The sequence below is a fragment of the Haemaphysalis longicornis genome, unplaced genomic scaffold, assembly GCF_048455015.1.
Source record: "Haemaphysalis longicornis isolate Haplotype H1 unplaced genomic scaffold, Haemaphysalis longicornis Haplotype H1 scaffold_3, whole genome shotgun sequence".
Lineage (NCBI taxonomy): Eukaryota > Metazoa > Arthropoda > Arachnida > Ixodida > Ixodidae > Haemaphysalis > Haemaphysalis longicornis.
The window spans coordinates 159,601,574-159,625,535 of record NW_027526335.1 but is presented as its reverse complement, the minus strand read 5'-3'; the positions used below and the strand labels follow the sequence as shown (position 1 = coordinate 159,625,535).

Sequence of the window (23,962 nt, the reverse complement as noted above, 5' to 3'; positions counted from 1 at the left end):
GGGCACGAAAAGCGCACTCAGCGAGCCGCACGGTCGCTGCGCAGTCAGGGGCCACGGCCTCGAAGTGGCGCAGGCCACCGCAGGTAGCTCGAGTGATAGCTTCTACCGCTGCACAAAATGGGACTCAAGGCCCAAACAAGGCAGCACATACGAGAAAGGAGTTAGTGGTGCGATGGCCGATTGCATTAGACATCGTCATCTGTACCTGTTACGGGATGGGCAATCGAATGTCCGCTGCAGTGCTAATTAAGCCTGACACATCTGTAGATGGACGTGTAGGCAAACCGGCCGGCTGCTCCCAGCGCGCGTCTCCTCACCCACTTTTGAAAGCGCCGCGCGTCATTCTCTAGCCGCGGCAGCAATTTGCACTCGCAGCGCCTGCGTCACTCCATGGCCGCTTTTTAATAACGCCGCTGACGGGATCAGCACGTGGGGGCGTTAGCAGAAACTGCCTGCGACGTGGACTCGACAGTGCTACGGCAGCTCTGCTCTGTCACATCCGTCCGGCAGTCACGTGGACAGCGTTGTTTATACAACATCCCACGTTTGGCGGCACCCGCTGTACCCGAAACTGCAACTGGCTGCATTAAAAACGTATCTACTTAAACAACCGTCGCACACTGAAGAAAACGAGGTTTCCCCACGTGATAAGTATGTCACTAGGTACTTATCGCAACAAAAAAACTAAGATGCAAAATTTTTGTGTCAGTGCCCCTTTAACAATGGGAGTGCCCGGAAGTTCAGATCTCGGGCGGTAGCGTGAGCTGTCTCGTTTCCTGCAAGGCCCGAGTGGGCTGGGGTCCATACGATGGCGATTTGAAGATCTTCGGGCAAAGTCCGGGGGAGACGAAGGGCGCTTGCCGGTACCCTGCACTCTGGTGCACTTGGCAGACCTATTGAAATTCGGGAAAAATTGTGACTTGGGGCTCGTTCCGGTGTGTGGTTGCAGCATGTGCAATCGCGATAGTTTCAGCTGCTGTGGGTGATACATTACAATAAGATGCTGCCGTGGCCACCTCACCCCGCGGGGTCAGGGCAACAATTGGAGCTCTTTGTGACTGAGGGTGCTGTTCAATGGCCGCGTACAGAACCTGAAGGTCCCCTGAGTGTTTTCTAACCAGATGACGAACGCCAGCATCTCTGGGGCCCTTGTTCAAAGCATGGTGCATATGGCGGGGTATGGAGGCTACCCAGATCTTGCATCGTATGTTCTGTGGGATCGGGCGCGGGGCGTTGTTGAAAGAAGGGGAGGGGGTGTTCTCTCTATGAATTGGAGTACTCTCCTGTCTGCTAGTGTTAGGGGCAGGCGATTGAGTTGCGCCGTGTGTTGGGCTTATAGCAGTACCGATAGGGTGTTATGTATTTCGAGTTGTAATTGTTTCTCGTTGCTGGTGTACGCAGAAAGCCCCAGTTCCGCTTTGTAGGTCTTGCGTACGAGCGCATCCAACTTGGCTTGCTCTTGAGGCTTGCGTGCCAGGGACGCCGTGCGTACGTGAGCCTGCTGAGGAGCAGCGCTGAAACGACGCGGCACGCGTCCTGTTCTTTCATTCCAAACTTTTAGTGCCAACCTTTTAATGTAGTGTAGTGCTGTCGCCGACGCCACACTACAAGTCAATGCTGGATCCGTCAGAAAAGTTAGCGCTGCTCATATCTTGAATAATATGCAAGCCGTTTGGCTCCCGCCGCGCGAGCAGAGGACTTACTGAAAATCTGACGCAGTTGCTGAGTAAATCTACTCCAGTCAGGGATGCCCTTCTTATTGTTGCGGTGCAAGGTCTTGACCACCTCCATCAAAAAGAAACCGACGTTTTGTTGTTTGAATGTGTCATCCCAGCGGTTTAAGGAGCTTACCCTGTCGTACTGATTGAGCCATTTTTCGACATCATCACCACGTAGCCCAGCGAAAAACCGAGGATCGCGCTGGCGGGTGGTGATAGTAATGACGGCCTAACACGAGCTGCTGCGTTGGAAGCACTAAGGCTGCTGTCGTGCTGCATGGATCTGGTATGCTAGTGTCAAGCCCCGAACTGATCCTAGCTCCAGCGGTGCGGCGGGATGAGGTACACGTCGGGATCAAGAGCACCCTCCACCACTTGAGAGAGCGATCGCTCTCTCAAGTGGTCTCGAGGGACGTGGTCTCTGAGACGACATTTATTAGCCTGCTCAGACCGAACGTTCCGGTGAGCGTGAGCCCAACCAACGATGATGATTATTATTCAAAGACGATAATGGCGATGGGGCGTGCGTACAGCAGGTTGGGCAGCGCGAATACTCGCAATATAGTGTGCGTGCGTGTGCGTGCATGTGTGTGCGTGTGTGTGGGTGTGTGTGCGTGCCGTAGTAGTATTATTAGGCTTGTGTAATGAGCTGTCTCTATTATCCATATCCGGGCAAAGAAAAGATAGCGAAGGAGATTATTCACAATCTTTAACTAACGGTTGCACAAAGCTTTTACCTCTTCAATGTATTGCCATGGAAGTTTCCACGGGGTAGAAAATATTTATTTACACCTTTTTAAATATTACTGGTATTTCTCACTTGTTAATTTGTTTTGATCGGCAACTTTTTTCATTGAGGTGATGACCGTGTCATCTCACCAAAGAAACTAACGTATCGATGTTAGACTACTGCGTTGATTGAAGAGCTTCCCATAGCGGCAGCTCGTATCAAATTTTGTCCTATACAGGTGGTAGCTCTTGTATACGTTTCGTTCCCTTTTCCTTTTTCTCCGCGAGCAATTCAGTCTGTTTAGTCGCCTGTCCAGCCTTGTGGCTTGCTTTTCCTGCATTGCCCTAGACTTATAACGAATATTTTTCAGGCGAATATTCCTCTCGTAGGGTTTAGGTAGGCGAAATTGCGTTAAAACAATATTTGACGCACTGGTTCTGCTTCATTTCCGCGAACCACACGCGCCTTGCCATTTTGGATAAGCTTTTCTACAAAGTTCTTCGCTCTTTTTAAGAAAGCTGACCTAGCCTCCAAAAAGTTGTCATAGGGATTTTTGTTCTGAAAACTTGTAAAGGTGATTTCGTCCCGAAGAATATTGGATTCTGTGAACTCAGGCAGATTGATTGCGTGAGAAACGCCATAGGCACCCGCTCCCGTATGCATTAATATCGGCTGGTTATTGCTGAAAATGCCGTTGAAAGCATTTCTTCATAGATATTGAGCGCGCAGTATATTAACAAATGAATTTTTTACTCCACCTTATGACCTGTCATATTATTACAAGAAATCAATAATATAATCATTCAGAACGCCGCTAAACAGATCTCTATAAGCTGCACGACGTCACGTGACCAAAAATGTGCAATAGAATATCCATTAAAGACATTTCGGGGATTCCAAAAAACTGCTTCTTTCACGCGATAAACTCAGAGACGCGAAGAAATACAAGCCCACAACAGGTCCCTCAATATAGGCCATTAAACGTCGACTGACCACAAAAGGAAAATCAATCGACTGCTTCGGACTTATTCGAAAGCGCACATTAGCGCATGGGTGGGGTATACATACCAGAAAAAGAACAAAATATCAGCTGAAAGCTCTGTAGTTCTACCACATAGAAGTATGTTAAAGCGGCAAACGAATATCGATTGAGAATGTTCTGCGTCGTGATAATTTTTGTGATGTCACGGGTTTTCCGAGCCAGCTTGCGGATGCGTGTGAGAAAATTACAGGGAGCCATGCGTCCGGAGTTGAAACTGAGAGCGGGTCAGTTTCATCCGTAGACTCATTTTAACCAGCGCTCATCATTCGGACATGTAAGTTATTTTAGTTTCATTCTGTCTGGATAGAAAGCAAGGTGGTAAAACCTGTTTTTATTTTCTCTCAAGGGTTATCCAAAGATGTTTAATCTAATCAACACCGTTTAGGTTCCCATTTACACTTATTCTTTGAATGTGTTATCGAGAGGTCTCCCCATGACTGCTCAATAAATGTGGAACTTTTATACGCTGCGTTCTAAAAATGCTACTCGAACTTAAACATGCATGAGCCACCGTACAAATGGCGTCATTTTGTATGGTATGAATAGCGGCAGCTTATTCACGCGAGACCACCGAGCTCCACTACAGTGTATTGAACACGCCCATAAAGAGTGCCTTTAGGTACAGAAAACAATTGCCGTTGTTTCAAAGCGGCAAATAAGGTGTTTCTGAAGCACTAAATGCAACGAGAATATCCATTTTCCCTGACTACTTGAGGCGGTAAGCCACGGTACAAGATGTTTCACCCTAACCTCATAAGAATTTCCGTTGCGCCTGTCTTCCACAATCAGCACGAATAGCAATTTTATGGCTCGATGGGCGGTGTGTATTGCACCGCCCGTTAGAAGTAGTTAACTACCTAAAACTATAGTCTTCTGTGCTCACGCGCACCTTTTTAGTAGAATCTCCAAGCTTCACCTATTGGCCTTGATTTAGGCACCTCGTTTTAACAAACGTTCCGGGTGTACTACTGCGGTTCAAGTTCCAAAACCTGCGCCTGTGGACTGTCCGAAGCGCTATATGATGAGTAAGTAGCTTCATCAAAATCTCGCGCTGCAAACTTGGAGCTCCAAGCTGAAAACAGCGCCTAGCAGACACAGTGGCTTTTCGGAGTTCCCGCGGGCTCTCATCACTTACTTGCCATATACATTTCTTATTAACAGATCTTTGCACACCTCTTCTTTGCGCCACCATTTTTGCCTAAGTTATGCGAACGGTTTAATTTGCCTGCGATATGTTGCGGTACATGAACTGTTGCGATATATGAACTTTATCACTATGGCATGTGTAAGGCAAGCCTACCCTTGCACATGCATCTAGCTAATGAGGAATGTTGTTGCTAGGGATAGGATTCTTTCTAATTCCGTCATTCCAATTTAGCGTGGTTGCATTCGTCGTTGTACCTGTGGCCTACAAGGGAATGTTATCGGCTGTGTTGCAAAGGGAACCCCATACTTTTGCCGCTACTTTTTTACAGGTGATACACTGTAGGCAACAGTGAAATAACAACCACTTCTCTTTGGTGCATGATCAACGCATTGAAATACACATGTGAACTAGCGCTGGTGACGCCTAGTTAACGTTAACTCAGCGCTGCATAGGTTTACACCAGGTAGAGAGATACGTTCGCGCTACAATGTTTCTACTCTGACTTATTACATTTATGCGGGCTTTAAACTAGTCCCTTCCCCTTCGGATCACTAATTAAAATATTTGGTACTTGTCGGAATTTTGTGAGCGCAATAATTGGCACGGTACTCGGCAAATAATCGAATGTTTTGTATCACTGGAACGTCCCACCGCATGCTTCGCGTTGAGAAGACACCAACTGAGAAGACACTGCGATGACACTTGTCGCCCACCACTATGTGTTGCCCGTCGCCTGTTAACAGAATGAGACTCCTGGTACAACGCTCCACAGGCGTGAAAAGAGTCAACGTTGTGGTAAAATGTCACGAAAAATGATCATCAACGCCTCTAATGGATGTTTCCGCAGAATATACAGCTCTCTGAGCGTTAACGACTTCTTCAAGTTTCTTGGCAAGCTCCACTATACAGATGCAAAGATCGGAAGCCCACGCCCCCCCCCCCTCCCCCTTGCTCCTGTAGCAGCCCGGAATGCCGGCTGCTGAAGGAGGCGAGAAAGCAGACGTGGAGCTGGTTTGCAGTTTCAAGACCAGACTGTTTATTTTCAAAAAAATGCGTACGCTGAGATCGTCCCCCGACGAGGAAAAGAAGGGGAACACCCGCGTACTTCAAAAGAGAAGAAAAAGGCCCCGCAAGCGAGCAGACGGCAACGCTAGGACTAATGCCAGGAGTCGGCCGGTCAACAAGTTATGCCTCCCCCGACGGCGACCGTTGAAGAGGGCGGGGGAATGACGCCCGAAGTAAGCAGATGGCACCGTCGCCAATACGCGCCTTCCACAAAGGCGCACTGTCGTCAAGCCGGCGGCAGACCGGAGAGAAAGGAAAAGCCCGTCTCGTAGGGGCCGCTTGCGCTGGAGTGCCGAGCGGCTTCCGCTACACTTCTTACAAGCCCCCATGTCGTGCCGAAATACTCTGTCCTCTTTAAATTGTTTATAATGACCGCCACCGGTATATCAGCGCGTTTTCCACGTTTCGGCTGACCTCACTGCAAACGCAACAGTGAAGGTGAGCTACTCGGGACCACAGGGACGAGTCCTAGGTGCACTACAATGAAACAACACTTTTTTCGCGAGTTCGAGTAACTGATGGTTACCGCTGTGTTCAGATAAGTGATTCCATTGTTTGTATACGTTGCGCGCTAACAACAAAACTTTGTACCCGTACTCTTTAGGAGATTGGCTACATGAGAATTTTTCGTGTTTGATTAGTCTAAAATCCTTCCAGATACTGCAGATAACATTAACTTTCCCAAACCAACGAAACACGCACGTTTATTTGTTCGTTTTTATTGCAAAATAATGTCATCATATTATTGGCTAACAGTTGGTACAGCAGAAAAAAAGAGCTGTTCGAGCAGACCCGACTGATGCTCAGTTCGGCATGGCAAATGGGCAGCACGGAGGTGACCGCAATGCCAATTTTTTCTCTGTAACAGATTTTTAAGTATGTTTGTGCGGTTTTCTTACATTTTTTAGCGGTGATAGGTATGAAACTATATTCGGGGCGTTTCGCAGATGTGTGTGCGCGTCGTTTGTTGCTGCTGGCACAATCTTCGACGCAGTGCACGCGTAATATGTGCACGTAGTCCTCCCTCCAAAACTAAAAAAAACAATTAAAGAACATTCTTCAACACAATAACGTACTGCCAGAGCCTGAGTTTGTTTCTTACCTATTACCGAACGCGTTTCTTGAATTTTTGTTTGGTACTTCGCTCATTTGCACACTTAGTAAAACGTTGGGAGCCAAGTCAATTACAAACCTAAGGCAAATACCTACTCTTCTCATAATTCTCTTCATGGCTCGTAGTTCCAGGGTATGTTTCATCTCCAGTATATTATTGTGAAAACCTTTATGAGGTTGCGGTTCTGATAGCCATCGGGCTGGGTTGTACTCCTCTAGGCATCATGAGACGAGATCACGATGGTCAAGCGGCCTGTTAGCCTGCTTTACCTCCTGGCTATCCACCACCGTACTATTCCCAGTTCCACCCTTAGTAACCGCAGAAGCTGGATGGGTCGACGATCACATATGATAAAGAGCATCAGGAGTCCAGTCAACATTCCGCATCAAAGCCATCCTACCGATTAACAAAACAGTTCAATTTTAAAGGAAAGAATGCTGGCGCTGTATTTGTGGATCTAAATAACGCCTTCTATTCATATACCCACAAGATTCTTTTTATTAAACTGGAAGCAACGGTCGTTACCCGTACCCCTTTATCTTTGGTCACAAATTGCGTACCTGACACAGAAAACCGGGTTTGTGTATCAGATGCTTACCCAAAACCAAAAATATTCACCACAGGCGTAGCACAAGCATTTATCTTAGGCGCACTCTTGTTTTGTTTTTTATTTAAATCGACGATTTACGTAACTGTCTTCCTTCTACAAATTGTATATTATATGCTGACTATACCACACTCATTAACTCCGATACATGCTTCGAAAGACTGGTTTGTCATCTCAATAATGATCTAAAAAGTTAGATAGTTTGGTGGCATCGCAGCCAACTAAAAATCAATCCTAGTAAAACCACAATTCTAATGTGGTTTTTCTCACTATTTCTCACCCCGTTTCACACAACATTTCTTACCCCAAAGCTGCACTGCAACTGTTACTGTTTCACTACCAGTGATCACGCTGTATTGCTTGGCACTCATTTGGATCAACACCTCAAGTGCCACCTCCATCTTACCAACGTCAAGAAAAATGGGGTCCATAGCATAAGAGTTCTCTTCAAAGATCGCTTAACTCTCAGCAGATCTCCCTGGGTTTGACGCTACAATGCTTTGTCCTCTCGCACATTACTGCGTCATGTTCGTATGGGGGAACACGTGCACTATTCACCTGTCCTCGTTTCAGACGCTACAAAACTAGGCTGTAAGAATTTAGAGTTTCAGTTTGTTCAATATAATTGATATTCAGTTCATAAAAACCAACAATATTGCGTCAATTTTAGCCCTCGTAAAGTATAAGCTTGGTGTATTTCTGCGCAACCTAGTTAGCGACCAGATGCCCTTCCTTTTCATTGGTCTTTCTCCGCTTGTCAACAGGAACATCACTAGGTTTGCACAGAACAATAGTTTCAATTTACCTAAAGCACGTAAAAAGTGCGGAAAACAAACGGTTCATTTTTCTCAAATATCCCTGTGGAACTCACCACCACCCGCATCGAAAACCTATAAATGTACTCATACGTTTCGTAATGATCTCAAAGACATCAATTTTCATGTAATGTAACATGTTTCATAGTTCCTCTTCCCTTTTTTACTATCCATATTATTCGTCATTTCTTCCTTACCTCAGTGAAAACGTCTTGTTTACCTTTCAATAATTCTTCTACATGCCATCCGAACAGATATGTTTGTATAAGGTTCTATGTATTCAATGAAGTGCTTTATATGACTGATGGCACTTTATTGCTCTTTTATCACTTCTTCATGTTACAGCACAACAAATAAAAACATGCATTTGATTCTATGATTTCCCGTCGGTCTGCTCTGTGTAAAGTGTTTCGTTTACTGCGGCTGTCCTCTTTTATTCTTGTTTTGACCGTTTTGGGCGTTTACTATTTTCCGCCATGTCAATCAAACATTCACTATTTCGTTCTGGTCTTTACATATATTAGTACAGGTCCTAATGCAGTCACAGACTACGGGACCTGCTTCTGTATAACACGCTGCAGCGAAAATAGTTTTGAAGCAGTAAACTGATGCTGATTCAGAATACCGGAGCCGAACCGAACCAAAAACCGGAACCGAACCGATATTTGTGCCGGAAATGAACCCGACCCGCTATTTTTGGAGCCCGCTGAGCCCGAACCAGAACTGAATCGTGAAAATAAATAACGGTTACCGGTTCACGACAAAACAGACCGTCCATTGTTGATAACGGGCGGTCAATGTAATTTGCGGCTTTTCTCATTCACGTGCCTAGCCGCCGCGGTGGCTCAGTGGCTAAGGCGTTGCGCTGCTGAGCACGAGGTCGCGGGTTCGATTCCCGGCCGCGGCGGCCGCTTTTCTGATGGAGGCGAAAAGCAAAAACGCCCGTGTGTACGAGATTTCGGCGCACTATAAAGATCCCCAGGTGGTCAAAATTAATCCGGAGCCCTCCACTACGGCGCGCCTCATCGCCTGCGTTGCGTCGGCGCGTTAAACCCTACAATCAATCAATCAATCAATCAATCAATCAATCAATCAATCAATCGATCAATCAATCAATCGATCAATCAATCCTTCACGTGCCATGAACTCCGCAATCCCTCGCTCACTTTCCCCTTATAGGATGAGTCATAACGCTGTATTCGTGGTCACAACATTAAGAAAAGATTTTGCACCAACATTGAAACGGTATGTTGTTGCTGGTTGCGAAGGCAAGGGGGCAAGGCTGGGAAAAACAAATGTCACACTTTCTGTGCAGCCTGCCAGATGATTGTAGCTCCGACATCGCCCTTCCCAGGCCCGTGCAGGGTCACTCTGCTGCACTGCGCAAAGGCTAAGGAAAACCCCAAAATATGTCTACGTCTAGCCCTAAAAAGTGGAGAAATTACGGCAGGATGGAACATAACCGTAAGAATGTAAACAGTTAGATGGACGGGACCCACGAAGAAAGAGACGCACACTTGCGCTAATTATGCAAACAGAATTTTGTTTATTGTTTGGGGCATCTGCTTTATACAAGCAAGCCGGAACCCATGCAAAAAAAAAGAGGAGATCTGAAGGCCAAAAGTAACCGCAGAAATAAGTTTCAAGACACACAACAGTGGAACAACCGAAGACATGTGCTAATAGAAAATTTTGAGCGTCAATACGAAAATTGGAAATGGATATTTAGAATTGAGAGATGTGCCCAGCGTTTAGCACTGCACTTCGAGTTCACTGATTGCCACTAGAGACGTTCGTACTATAGTCCCTTGCACAGGAAAAGCTGCTATCCGCAGAAGGTAGAACGTCCAGTTGTGCGTGCGTGAGTGCGTTCGCTTTACATGGAAGTTTGAGAGCGAAGCTTTTTACCTCTGATCCCACCCCCCAAATTTTCTTTCACGACCATTGGCCTCAATCGAAAACTCCCGCGAACGGATAGAATAAGTTTCTGGCTCCGCCAGGAATCGACCATGGAACGAATAGAGGAACGAAGCGAGGGCTAGTTGTCTTACCGATTGAGCTACGAGCCCACGCGGAGACGGGGGAGACAGACAGTGCACTCACCGAGCACATCTGAGGGTTTACTCCCTGCGTGCTTGTTAAATGCTACGTGATAGCGTCACGCGACCTCTCGTACCGCTGTGCGCTACACTCACGGCCCGTGTAGCGGCCGTGTGCGCACCTTGATCGTGCACTAGGAGTTATAAAAATTAAATGGAGCTCACACCAACGCATGGCGTCGCACTTCTCCTCCGTCTCTGCCGCCGATCTCGTCACCCCCGTCGGCGGAGGCAGAGAGGGAGGAGAAGTGACCTCACCCTCGTCTAGCACCAGGTTTGAGCTTCCTTTCATTTTATAAAAAAAAAGTTTCACTCATGTGCTTCACCAATACAACTCAACCAACCACCGTTCATGAATCATACATTGATTGATCCTTACCAAAGAAAGTCTTTCTGAAGTACTAAAGCGTGTGGTTAGGTGCATTTCACTTGTCTCTGGTTTCACTCTTTGTAGAGCCACGTGTGTGAATTCAAGCGACGTCGCATGGGTAATCGTTGTGAGTGTTGTTTACAGCTTCGCTTTCCAGCTACCTTCACTGGGTGGGCTGACGCGCATCTTTAATTAGATTGTTTTGATAAAGGAATGCAAGGAGCATTCCTTTTTGGCTGAAGTGGTATCAAGCCCGATACCGACGGTGCCCCAGCCTGTGGTAGACGATATTTTTTTGCTGTGTCTCCTTACACGCTTGGATAGCTAGGCTATACGGGTCATGAAGACAAAGCTCACCTTGCCTAATTGAAAGAACTAGCCTTTAGCAGCCTGCTCAACTCCAGTATGGCCTCAAGGATGTCGTTTTCACCAGGAAAGGAAGGACACACTGAAAAACGTTCAAATTTTTCGCTACATATTGTCATCAGTTACGAAATATGGAAATAATAAAAACAGGGTTAGCAGACTTATATACTGGTCAGCCTCGCCTCCCCTTGGACATTCATACATTCTCTAGACATGTGATCATGGTGCAACAAAGCGCAGAAAACGCTTTTCTTAGTTCTTTAGCACAACCGACTCAGTGCTGACCCATTCGTTAATGTTTTCTTCAATTTCGATCACTTCGATTATTTTACGCGCAAGCCTATCGCGGTTTTCGTTCAGTAATGGCCCCCTGGAGGTCCACTTTTTCGAAGTCGCCGCAGTCTCGGTGGCGCATGGCCAAGTGCCCCGACGGATCATTCTTTAATGCGGCCTCTCGAACCCGGTCGTGTACACAGCGGCCGGTGTGGCCAATGTAGCTTTTCCCGCATGGTAGCGGTGGCCTGCACACAATCCCCCACTCGCACGCAACGTACTTGGTACGGTGGTTAGTTGTGCAACGGCTCGCTGTCATTGGCCGATTCACCCGGCGGCACATGGCAAACGTTTTGTTTGGGATTGAACACACGACTCTCACCCCCTCACCCCCGGACAAAGAAAAACTTTTCCTGCGCAGTGTTGCACCATGATCGCATGTGTATAGGGAGTGTATAAATGTACAAGGTGAGGCGAAATAAAATTCAGTTGGTAGTGTGAGCGTTGCACTTCGTCTTTCGTTTGTGTGTGTCCTAAGTGATATTCAGGCTAACCAGTAGATAAGTCATGATGATCCAACTAGCTCAGATTTTGCCTATTCTAGGGTTAGCAGTGCGTTAACTTCTTCTGAACATTCAATAAAACGGAAGCAGCGGCATCAATAAATCCCACAATCATGACTCTGGCGGGTGCCTTTTATGTGGATGGCGCAATGGTTGGGTAAAAACGTGGTGGGTATGTCTTCCTAACCCCTGGCTGAACTGATTAATCTTGACTGTAAAATTGCACCACCTTTATTGGAAAATAGCAGTATTTTGAAGAAAAAAACTGCATTCGTTTTTTATTGTGACTGAAATTACAAAGCTATTTTTGGCACTTCACTATTATTTCAGCTTTTTGATCAGCTTCGCGAGCCGGTTGAAGCTCCTGAACCGGTTCGCGAACTGGTTCGGTGCGTGATTTAGTCGAACCGGAACTGAACCGGAAGGAAATGAAATTACCTGAGCCCGAACCGCAACCGAACCGGTATTTTTTTCGGTTCGACACACCGTAATAAATATCGCCCGACTCCTCCTCTGCCCATACCTAAGGTTCAGAGTAGGCCACACCGACTATAAAATTGTAATATGTCGCGTCGTACGGGAGGGTGTCTCGGTAAATTGGCTCATCGGCAAACATTCCTCCTATTCTAATATATCACGTGAACGTTTCACGCCCCTCTTATCTGATTCAAAGCTATCATTTGCGTTCCTTTACTAGCCTGGTACCGCACGTGACTGAACTCTTCCCCTGCACAAGTGTCAACTTCGCGAAAAGTTATTCTCGCGCCGACTCGCAGGTACCGCGACCAGGTCGCCGCGTCCGGGGGCCCTGCTTGTGCAGTTCTACTGGCAAGACGGGGTGGCGTGTTTCGCAGGGTCTGCTGGTTTCTCGCCGTCTCTTTCCTGGTAGCCGTCACACTGCGCGAGTGGGGCCGCCTGTTTGACGAGTACACCCAGTACCGCGTCTTCGCCACCGTCCGCTACGGAAGCAAATCAGTGCTGCCCTTCCCGGACGTGACCATCTGCAACGCCAATCCCCTCAGGAGGTCGGCCTTCTGCAGAGCTCGGAAGCGCCTCAACGCATCTAGTACAAAACTCGACGACAGTGTCTGGAGCAGAGAGTGTGACGAGCCTGTGACGTACTTCGACGTAAGTTGGCTTTATTTTCCTTAATCTGATTACAGTTCAGAAAAAGTGACGGGAGGCTGTGCGTATGAATGAGGTAAGCTCTGTGCTCTCGATGTCATTTTGATTGCAGAACAGATTTTTATTGAGGAACTAGTTCATCCCATTTGCAGCTCCCTCCGCTTTCTGATTGTTTCACCTCACCTACATCTACTCTCTGTACCACCCTGTACCCCTGTCCACTTTCACTGAGGTTTCCCAGACGTAGAAGCGACGCTGCATATTTTCTAGGAAGTTTCACTCATACTGCTAGAAGAGTAAACGAGAATTACAAAAGGGCCCAAGTGGGCGCAACACATTTAGGTGCTCGTAATTATTTTTTTTATGCGACCCACATTATGTTCATAATATTGCACGTCGAAATTGGCTTTTTATTGATAATTTGTAATTCGTGTAGTAACGGTTATCTTTAAGGCTCTAAATACTAGACAACCCAATTGCCGTCAAATATTAGGGACCGTTTAGAGTGCTTTGCGACTAAAGATGCTAAAATATATTCTGTCAGTCTGCTGCTCTCACTGTTTCTCTCTCTTTAGCTCTGTTTCTATATACATACGCGAACCAGAATTAGAAATTCGGAGGCCGCTGCATAAACACGTTAAGAAAAGCGAACACTCAGAAACACTGTAGAAGGTACTCAAGGAGTGCTTACTCATTTTCTTCTTGGAAAAGGTTTGTTTTTCTTCGCGAGAAATGACGTGGAGAAAAACATGCTCTCCGAGTGGTGCCCAAACCTATGACCCTCGGTATATGCGTCCGTTTCCATACCAACCAGGCTACTGTACACCCAACTTCATTCTTGGATATATATGCCAACAAAAATGTACCCTTTGGTTTGTAGTTTATCAACTATACAAGTGAAAATGGCTACAGGAAAGCGTAGGAATAACAAAACGAAACAAAGCCTTTTCGATTTTATGTGCTAACAACATGGTGTTCGAAATCGTTTTTCCTTAGGCTACGACACCACGTAGTTCAAAACGCTACGGAGACATTTTGGTACACTGCGAAAAAGGGCAACACGAAAAGTCAAGCAGCGGGAAAAGCAAGAAAGTTCTAGTTTACTCGAAACTATTCAAGCAGAAGAAAGTTTGATGCAAACGCCATAGGAATCCCCGTATTCACTTGATTTAAGTAAGTGCGTAGTGGTAGTGCGTAGTGGTAAATTTCGCGGTTTAGAAAAGAGAAAAGCTGCGCAAGATATTACGTTGTAATGTCATCTTCCACTTCCACTACCCTGTTCTGGGGTAACTTGGTACTAGTCTATTGCTATAAAAAACATACTTCGTTGAAGAAACTACGCCACATATAAGATGGTTGTGTCGCTGCATCGGAAGTTTCATTCTGGCAGTTCATGCCCGCCACGAATTTCACAAATTCAAGAACAGGCGTTATTCTGACTTCTATAGCCGTACCTCAATGCCTGATGTTGCCCGAATCGCGCAGCCCAACCCCGACGATCGGGAACTGCATTCCAAGCTTTCGCTGTGGATAGCTCGCCACAAGCGGCAGAACCGGACGTTCCTGCGCTTCTTGGCTCACCAGCTTAAGGGAATGCTGATCAGTTGCCGCTTTGGACTCAAGAACTGCATGCAAGCAAGGTGAGTCCTTCCTGGTGAAATACATTGCAGCCAATTCTCTTCTTTCCTGAAAATTTTGTGGGGTATCGTTCCACAAAGGCGTTCCTTCTGAGCTTTCGTTTTAACCAGTTAAACAGTGTAAGTGAAGTAAGTGCTACATTTGTAGATAAAGTGCAGAAGGAGCAGGCAAAAGTGTCATCTTACTATATTCGTCTTGTAATAATCTCAGCCTTTGATTGTTCATTTCCAGGGTTTCGCTTTTACACATACCAAAAAAGTATCACGTTGAACGAAAATGTCTATCCTCCTGCAATTTAGCTCGCATGTGATGAAGCCTCTACAGCAAAAAAAAATCACACTAAGATGAAGGATCGCATCCTCCAGTGAGGTGTAAGACAATATCTCACACGCTTGCGCTCAGCGTCGTAAGAAAACGTGCCCCCGTACCATAGCAGGGGGGACTACAGCAGGTACCCGTTAATGTGCCTTAGGTGCCATTTTAAAGCGAAACTCTATTTGGCTGCCATCTGCTGCCAACGCAAAAAGGCAACAGGTGTTTTGGTATTTCTTCCTTTTACGTTTGCCTTCCTAACACCATCCTCCTTACGGGCGCTTTGAGCAAACTTCAGCTTATAATGTTTATAACTTCTTTACATTGTCTTTATTTTCCATTCCTCAAAATCCTTCCCGAAAGTGTCGTTCTTGATGCATAAACAGCTCCATCACTGCGAGGTTGAGTGTTTATCTCATATTGCGCTTCAGAACCGCACGGCTTCGTAGAATGCATTCAAGCTTTTTAACATTACTAATTATGATTATCTCTTAATACCATACTCACGCACACCAAACCCACCAGTAGCGTTTACAGCGAAGTTGTATATGGCTGGCATTCTGTGTACTTTTCCTTTTGCCAACAAAAACACACTCGCCCCCTTTCGAGGAAGACGACAGAATTAGTTAGTCTTGGCCGCCTCAATTCTTCCTGACTGCAAAGAGCTTCGGGGTTCTGCATCACGTTTGAAACGGCCTATGGTTTCGATGGTGACCGTTCAGTCGGAGAACACACCGGGTTGTTAGTTTTTTTTCAAGGATGGAGCTGAGAAATTGTGCTTAAGCACGGCACACACGCCGAAGTCGTCAAGAAAGCATTTCTTTAATTTTCGCTACGTAACTAGCATGATGCACTGGTCCAAATTTGGGTGTCACATAGGCTGGGCATCCATGTACTTTTGTTCTGCGCGAGCAAAAGCGTCTAGGGGCAACGGCGACGTTATCGCGATTGCTCAGCAAAAAACTACTGAAACTCTGGTTTTATGGAACATTAAAAAAACTAACTCAATTGATAGCTGGAGCTGAATGGTGTCATTACGGTTAGTTTCATTCCCTTTTTATGTCCATATAGTCCACAGCGAAGTTGCAAAAGAAATGGAATTCCCGTCTGCTTCTAATACAAGTGCTTTTTCTTAGCGGCAGGGAAATGAACAGCCCCTGTTTGGGTGGTCTACTGCTTACAAGTTTCATTAAGCAATCACAAAGCTATTGCCACTACCATTACCAAAGGACCAAAAAAATAACCACATGTACACCCGGCGTCAAAATAAGCCGGGGCACTAGAGCGCGTGGCGAAATGCATCGCCGCGACATCTGACTTTGCACTTGTGGTGTCGAGACACCGATGTGCGCGTGCGCGTCCAACCCCTGTATACTAACTCTGCTTTTCTTTCGCTTCAAGCGGCAAAGCTGATAGCATTGAGCGCTTGCCGCTAGGGGTAACGTTTTATGCTCAACACGTCTCTTCAGCACATGGTTCGGCGGCGAACAGCAAGGATGAAGCCTGCTTTGCCCTAACTGCCTAGCTCTGGTAAACGGCGCATTGCATCAAGATTTTGATATCTTAGCTTTAAGGCGATATCGTTTTTTCGCTGTCTAAACGCGAAAGTTTCGGCCTGTGTCTGTGTCAATCAATTCAACGCGTAATGCAACCTATTAGTATTTTTGTTCTTTCTTGTCAAACCCACTACCACGTGCAAGGTGACTTCTTGAACCTGTGCAAGGTGACTTCTTATCACACCTTATTCAAGTAATGTATTTCTCGCCTGCATATTTTTCTGTGTTGGTGTGCTCATTTTTAGTTACCAACAAACTGCATGTTTTAGGCAAAAATACAAAGGCGCGATGGGATGTATGCGGCACATGATCGTCACCGAGACGGGCAAGATATGTTATCTGTTGGACCGGGCCGAGCGAACAGCGTACACTTCACCGCCGAAGCACGTGCAAGTGAGGCAAATTAGCGAATAAAGTGACCCCTATGGCCAAACGCTGAATGTGATCAGCTTGGCTGCTTGTAGTGATAGAAAATACTGGGAAGCGAGCGTTGTTGGACGCACGCACACGCGCACATGGATGTCTCGACACCAGAAGTACAACGTCAGATGTCGCGGCGATACATTTTGCCACGCGCTCGCGTGCCCAGGGTTATTTTGCTACCGGGTGTACATTCCCTAACAACGTATGGGATGCGCATTTTATATAGCGTCACTGAGCAACCACGTTTTTAGACTGCAATGGCTCTTACATTTTAAATGCAGAGCATTTCTTTAACTCACATGTAGCGTCCGCCGTCCGTCCGCAACAGCTCAGCGCGCAGGCGCGCCCTCTCCCCCACTCCTCCTCTCCCGCATCACGCTACCCTCCTCGCTCTCAACAACAGGTCCGCACCCCTCCCCCTACACTATATAAAAAAATAATACTTATCGGCGCCTGGTTTCGATCCCACCACCCTGCGGCCGGAACGCAATGTACATGTGCTCTACCCACTGCGCCACAAAGCCGACACAGATTCAAAGGCTACGAACGCGCCTTATATCCTTGACTCATTCAAACTACGTCCAGAAGCTGCTGATACACGGCAGCAGTTGCATCGATCTCGTCTTCACCAGTTGCTGCAACGCACGACCACTGCTTAAAGACCCCTTAACAGTACACTTTAGCGACCACGAAGCCGTCGTTCTCAGCGTCCAATACAACGACAAGAGCAACAAATAAATAAATAACTACTTACAACAACCTACTCCTTGCCTACACTTCTTGCGTCACACAAAAAAAGAAAAATTGGGCCCATCTCTCCACGAAGGGGGACTCGAGTCGCAAAATCACGAAAGTAATAATTAATATATGAAAGAAATAATAATAATTAATAGTAATAAGCAATAATTGTTAACACATTCACTACCACCCTACCACCACCCCCCAAACACTAACGTTAACGCAATACACCCACCCCCTACGCGACGCATTTACTCGAGTCCCCCCTCGTGGGGAGATGGGCCCAATTTTTTATGTTCTACGCGTGCTATTGGTGGAAGAACTCTTTGGGAGTGCTAGAAATTATTCTTCCCGTCACAGGCATAAACACAAGGGTGTATTGTTTTCGCGATCCTGCCCCAAGCCCATTCACCGCTTGCGTGTCTAACAGCCCGCTGGCAAGACAGCATGCCGGTGGCTTGCAACGTTTATAGCGCTGTTTTAATAGGACCCTGAAACACTTGTTTCAACTTTTTCAAAACCTAAAATTCTTGCAGAACGAAGTCAGCCAACACATCCAGTACTTAGATTAGGGGGTTGCAAAGTACCTCAGCTAAAAATTACTGCTCTGTGCCTATCAGATAGCTTAGCAACTTGCTCACAAGATTTTTTACGGGCGACACCAACTAGACGCTGGGGCTGTTGGCGTCTCCTGTCGTCGTCGTTGTTGTCGTAATAGTCGTTCGTCTCATGCAGTCACGGTACTACAAAACGGGGAAATTCGTTTACGCTTCGCACTAGAACGTAACGCATACTAACAAACACCGGGACACTCGTTTACGCCTCGCAGACGAGGGCTTCGTGCTTCAAAGACAAGAGGCTTTTATAGCAAGGATGTATACTTGTACACCCCAACAGTTTTATATAGGTTGGCAAAAACACCAAGGTGCCAAGGCGCCACCAAAACACCGCATGCTTTGCCCCTCACTAGGTTTCACGTTAGTGGAGATGGCCCAGGATTTTTTTTCTCTTTCCCGGTCTTGGCGTTCATCGACCGCTGGAATCCCGCCATTACAGCGGCTGTTCGCCGGATTTCCTTCACTTGCAGCAGAGTCCTTCAATGCTTCTCTGGTCATGAAACTCCCGGCCAAGTTTCGTACGGGGACAAAGGCTACCGCGAGGGGCGCAACCACAGATCGGCGGGCATCGAGCGGCCGCCCCTGCTCTGTAGCCAGACCGGCAGGCCGGAACGCAATAGCAGCATATGCCTATTTGCACCAAATTTTTAAATGCAGAGCATTTCAGTAATTCACGATGTCACCCGCGTTGACGTCCGTAGTCGTAGTCCGCACCCCTCCCCCTACACTATATAAAAAAAATACTATCCGGCGCCTGGTTTCGATCCCTCGACCCTGCGGGCGGAACGTAATGTACATGGTGCTCTACCCACTGCGCCACAAAGCCGACACAAAATGGGAGGCTACGAACGCGCCTTATATCCTTGACTCATTCAAACTACGTCAAGAAGCTGCTGATACAGCGCATTCACTACCACCAACTGCCCAAACACTAAACGTTAACACAATACACCCACCCCCTATGCGACGCATTTACTCGAGTCCCCCTCGCGGGGAGATGGGCCCAATTTTTTTTTCGCCACTCACAAAACGATAAGTCCATTTGAGCGGCCCACGACACGTAAAGTGAGAGCGCACTGCTGATAAGGCGGTGAGCGTCTGTTTTATCTTACTCCGTGGTCCGTTCCCTGCCAAAGGCGCTCTGACCACGCCCCCGGCTGCCCTCCGATCAACACCAGCGCCACGGCGCGGCAGCGTACGAAGCTCTCCCATCGCGTGACGGCGAAGTTTCATGACCAGAAAGGCATTGAAGGACTCTAGTTGCAGCAATGAACGGATTCGGTAGCCCCTTAAAAAGGAAGCCACAAAAGCCAAGCAGCAACGGAAGGCGTATCTACTGCGACGAGCAATCATACAGTGCGGCCCGGAGCTGGCGATAACTATAGCGTTCGCCCTGCTTCCAGACGCGAAAGAAATAGTACAAGCGTTTATCGTGAGTGTTTCAGAGTCCCCTTAAACCACGCAGGTGAAATCAGAACTATATTGACTGATTGTGGGGTTTAACGCGCCGACGCAACGCAGGCGATGAGGCGCGCCGTAGTGGAGGGCTCCGGATTAATTTTGACCACCTGGGGATCTTTATAGTGCGCCGAAATCTCGTACACACGGGCGTTTTTGCTTTTCGCCTCCATCAGAAAAGCGGCCGCCGCGGCCGGGAATCGAACCCGCGACCTCGTGCTCAGCAGCGCAACGCCTTAGCCACTGAGCCACCGCGGCGGGTGAAATCAGAACTATAATTTGCATGTTAATGGGGCCCAAGCGGACCATTTCTCGAGTTGATTCATTGTTTTTCTGCGCCTCGTGTAACATTTATCTCTCCAATGTACGTTTCTTGGCACTCCCAGTGGGACTCTTAAACCTGCAGACGAATAAATAAATAAAACGTTCAAGATGCATTACCCGAGAGTAAACATCAGGCTACCACTATGAAAAATAGTAATAAAGCAACGAAATGGCTACGGATGACTCTAAATTACTGCGCAGGAACTTCGTGTCTTGCCACCACTTCAAAATAGAATTGACGACAACCGCAATCTCCGGAAGCATATGAGCAACGTTTAGGAAAACGAAGTACGCATTATGGGTTAAAAAACCGAGTCACGCGGAAGACTTATGCGAAATTAAGAGAATAAAGCTGCTATTGAGTGGGCGTAATATGAGTATGAAGGACAACTGGTGGGCTGCCCCACAAATGAACAGTTACCGAGAAAACACGCAATAAGTAGGATGGTTAATGCCAGGAAGAACATAATTTCTCAGGCAAGCAATGAATTGGAATGACAAGGCACATCAGTAAACGAAAGTCAAGGGAAACTGCTTCATCTGACTACAGTTTTCTGGCTGTGACATAAATATGATGGCGATGGTGATAATGCTAGGATGGTTTCTCGAGCAGAATATATCGTCTGGCTAGCGGTGCCCGCCATCCTCTTTGATAACTTCCGTTTGATTCATTTTCTTCTCTTTGAATAATACTTACAATAGGTAGAACCCAGATAGTGACGAATAATTGCCCTGATATGCAAGGGAGCAAACCTTAGGTAAAGTTTGTTCTGCTTTATGGCTTTATATAGCAGTCGCGAGATGTAGTTAGTCTCCAGAAGCGCATGTTCTAAACTGCCTAAGAGTACCAGTGCTCTAATGCCTAAGAGGGGCAGTTTAAAATATAATTATTTGCCCCTGCCGAGTAGGATTTGCGAAATGATAATTTCCGTTACAAGACAATAGAAGCATGGGTAAAGGTAACTGGTTCCCCGCGTGCAGGTTGTTCAGAAGAAAGATGGACTACCGCTACGGCAATTGCTTCTGCCTCAACTGCAACCATCAAGAGCAGGAAGACGGAGAGGAGGAGGCTTTCTTCCGCTACGTCACTGCCTCGGCTCCGTCTGACGGTGGGTGTAACCCCCATCTGAAAAGCAATTTCTGATATTCGTCACATGATTAATGCGACTGTACATAATTTTTTTTATCCCTGAAAAGCCCCATTACCTCTCAAATACTTTGCGGTACTATTACAGCGCTGTATAGGAGAAAAAATATTAAGAGCGTTTCTAACAAACATGAGTTAACCATTTTACAGTGAAGATTACTATGTCTCGGTTCCGGCCAAACCTGCGTGCGTCGACAGAGACACGTTCAAAACGTATTTTCGTCACCATGGCTGGTGTAAAATGCTCGGTAGTTCTCAATATAAAGCAGGGGTCTTGAAAAGAATGACACTAAAATTCGCCGCCATGACGACTCTATCATATGCTGATATTCGCTTCCTTGTTTTTATTAGTTATTTCGCAGTGAAATTTAAACGTTAGAGCAGACGCAATGCATGGCTGTCTACGGAGGGTGTATGGTCACAGAAAACGGCTCTAACTCTTGATTTGTCGGCACTATCTTGTAACAAATTGTATGAGAATCAGCGGCTAAGACGACCCCGAAATTATGCTGCTTCATCTACTTTTCATAGTTACGTAGTTGACACTGGGGCTGTAAATATTCTGCAATTTACGCCTTCTGCCAATGCATGGGCTTCCACGGGAGTGAATCGGACAACCCCGTGTTGCTCCGCTTTAATAAATCTGTTGCCCTCCCAGCTGCGTTCAGCTAATTAGCTAGGAAGTATGTGGTATCGCAAATTGCAAGCAAACTTATTTTATTTCGTTATATCTTCGCAAAGTCGAAGGGCGCTGATTATTTCTTTATGGCTGGGCGGATTGTACATTGTGCATGCACCACCAGTGGATTAAAATAAGTGCTACATATTTCTGTAGCATTCTGTTTCAAACTTCCTGTAAGTTGTATCCTATTGAGACATCAAATTACGTATCCAAGTATACATACTGTCTTAAAATTACTCCCTTACGATTTATTCTCACTTCGGCGTACAAATCATAACGATCTATTTTTATCCACGTAACTTTTTATGGTGCCAGAAATGTTTACACCATACCGCCTCATCACAATGTTCCTACCGTTTCCTGTTGGGACTTAGCGTAAGCTGTACAGGGGATCAAAGTTAATTCGACAGGCTTTTTTAGATGCGAAGCAGCTTATGGTGGCGCCTGTTCCCTCCGCCGTTGTGTGGGCACCACTGTGCGGCGTCCACACCCCCACTGCGCATGCCTGGCCAGGCACCGCTGATGATGATTGTGGCAGGATGCCCCTAGGGATTGGCCAACCAAAGAATCCATCAGGAGATAGCTTCGTGTTCAACGACCGTCGTCATCTTCCCGTAGGGGAACCCTGAGTAGTATGCGAGGCTTTCCTCCTCTCCTCTTCGACGTTGCTCTCCTCTCTGGCATTCCCCCTCTCCTCTCCGAAGCTCCTCTCGTCTCCGGGATATCGCAACGAATGGCAACACCTGCGGCTCCGCGCGCGATAATGCGAAGCAGTTTAGGGTTAGAGACGCGACGGTAGCCGCTGCATACACCGCTGGGGGCGCCACTGTAGCTCCGCGGGATAAATGACGTTAATAAGGGTAGCGTCCTGGGCAAGTTTGTACTCCATTGTTAAATAAAATGATTGCGCTAAAAAGGGACACGGACGGAGTGAGGACAGACACACATGGCGCAACTCTCAAGCCTGCTCCGCTCCCCTCATTCTCTTCCCGCAACGCCGCGATCGAACTGAAAACTAATGGGGTCTTGAGTCAACCCCATGGCTGCTTCGCATACTACTCAAGGTTCCCCTACGAGAAGATGGTGATTTTTTTTTTAATGATGCGCTGAGATCTACGTGAAGGCCACCTCTATAGTAACGTTATGCGCCCAGCCGACACAGAATGAGGTGGTAGTTATCGATGCCGGTGGCCTAAATAATTAAAATTTAATGATTAACTTTTTAGTGGCTGCAGTGGGGTGGTGGTATAAGGGGTTGTTGTGTGGGATCAGGCGGGATTAGCCTGGCTGGATATGCCGGCAATTGATCCGCCCAATCTCCTCCTAATTAGTCAATGGTAGTATCCGTTCACCACGAGTTTGCCAGTTCCGCCTCCTAAAGGAAGCTTAGTAGAAGGCACAACACATCTCTGCACATCATTCAATGTGCCCTTGGAAAGACGATGTGGTCCAAAGTGCTGTGTGATGTGTGAGGCTGCCAGCTGCAGGCATGTCTGTATTGAAAAGTTAGACGAAATCGTATTTCTCCACTGTTCATTTGGCAGAATTCTGCTAGCGCATCTGTACTCCGTGATACAGAACTGCAAAGTTTAATGGCGTTCCCCAGATCACGCATGCAAGGCCGTGATTAGCGGCGCAAAGCTCCTCCCTTTTGTGACGCGCGGTGTTTAGTTTGACAACTGAGCGAATGCATAGGCAAAAGGGATTACTGCCCCTCTTTCACTCTCGGGTGGCGAAATCAAGGAACAATAGCGGTTCCGAGCACTGCAGTTTGCGATTCCGACTCGAAGGGAGGAAATTATCACTTTTGCCTATGGCTCCACCTTGTTGCCAAATTAAACTCCGTACAAGCAGGCACGTAACAAAAGGGAGGAGCTTTGCGCCGGTCCTCAATGTCTTGCATGCATAATCTTGCGAACGGCAATTAAACTTCGCAGTTCGATATCTCGCTGTAATAAGTTACTTTCCTGGTTACACTGGCACTTTCTTAAGCATCCAAAATTTTTGGAAGCGAACTCATTCGTCATTTACGC

General features: G+C 46.8%; 1 protein-coding gene across 1 annotated transcript; it reads left to right on the top strand.

Moving 5' to 3' along the window:
- Nucleotides 1-11,435: 11,435 nt before the first annotated feature.
- LOC144175504 (uncharacterized) lies at nt 11,436-21,919 on the top strand. Its single transcript, XM_077704583.1, has 5 exons — nt 11,436-11,494; nt 12,764-13,037; nt 14,520-14,674; nt 21,082-21,209; nt 21,906-21,919. Exons 1-5 carry the CDS (start codon nt 11,436-11,438, stop codon nt 21,917-21,919), a joined length of 630 nt encoding a protein of 209 aa, XP_077560709.1.
- Nucleotides 21,920-23,962: the final 2,043 nt, after the last annotated feature.

What these genes read in the sequence shown, in the direction of transcription:
- LOC144175504 (XM_077704583.1), top strand. Translation starts at nt 11,436, where the DNA reads ATGGCCCCCTGGAGGTCCACTTTTTCGAAGTCGCCGCAGTCTCGGTGG. An exon ending in AGCCTGTGACGTACTTCGAC is followed by an intron (nt 13,038 to 14,519) that starts GTAAGTTGGCTT and finishes CGAATCGCGCAG; the next exon opens with CCCAACCCCGACGATCGGGA. An exon ending in AAGAACTGCATGCAAGCAAG is followed by an intron (nt 14,675 to 21,081) that starts GTGAGTCCTTCC and finishes CCCCGCGTGCAG; the next exon opens with GTTGTTCAGAAGAAAGATGG.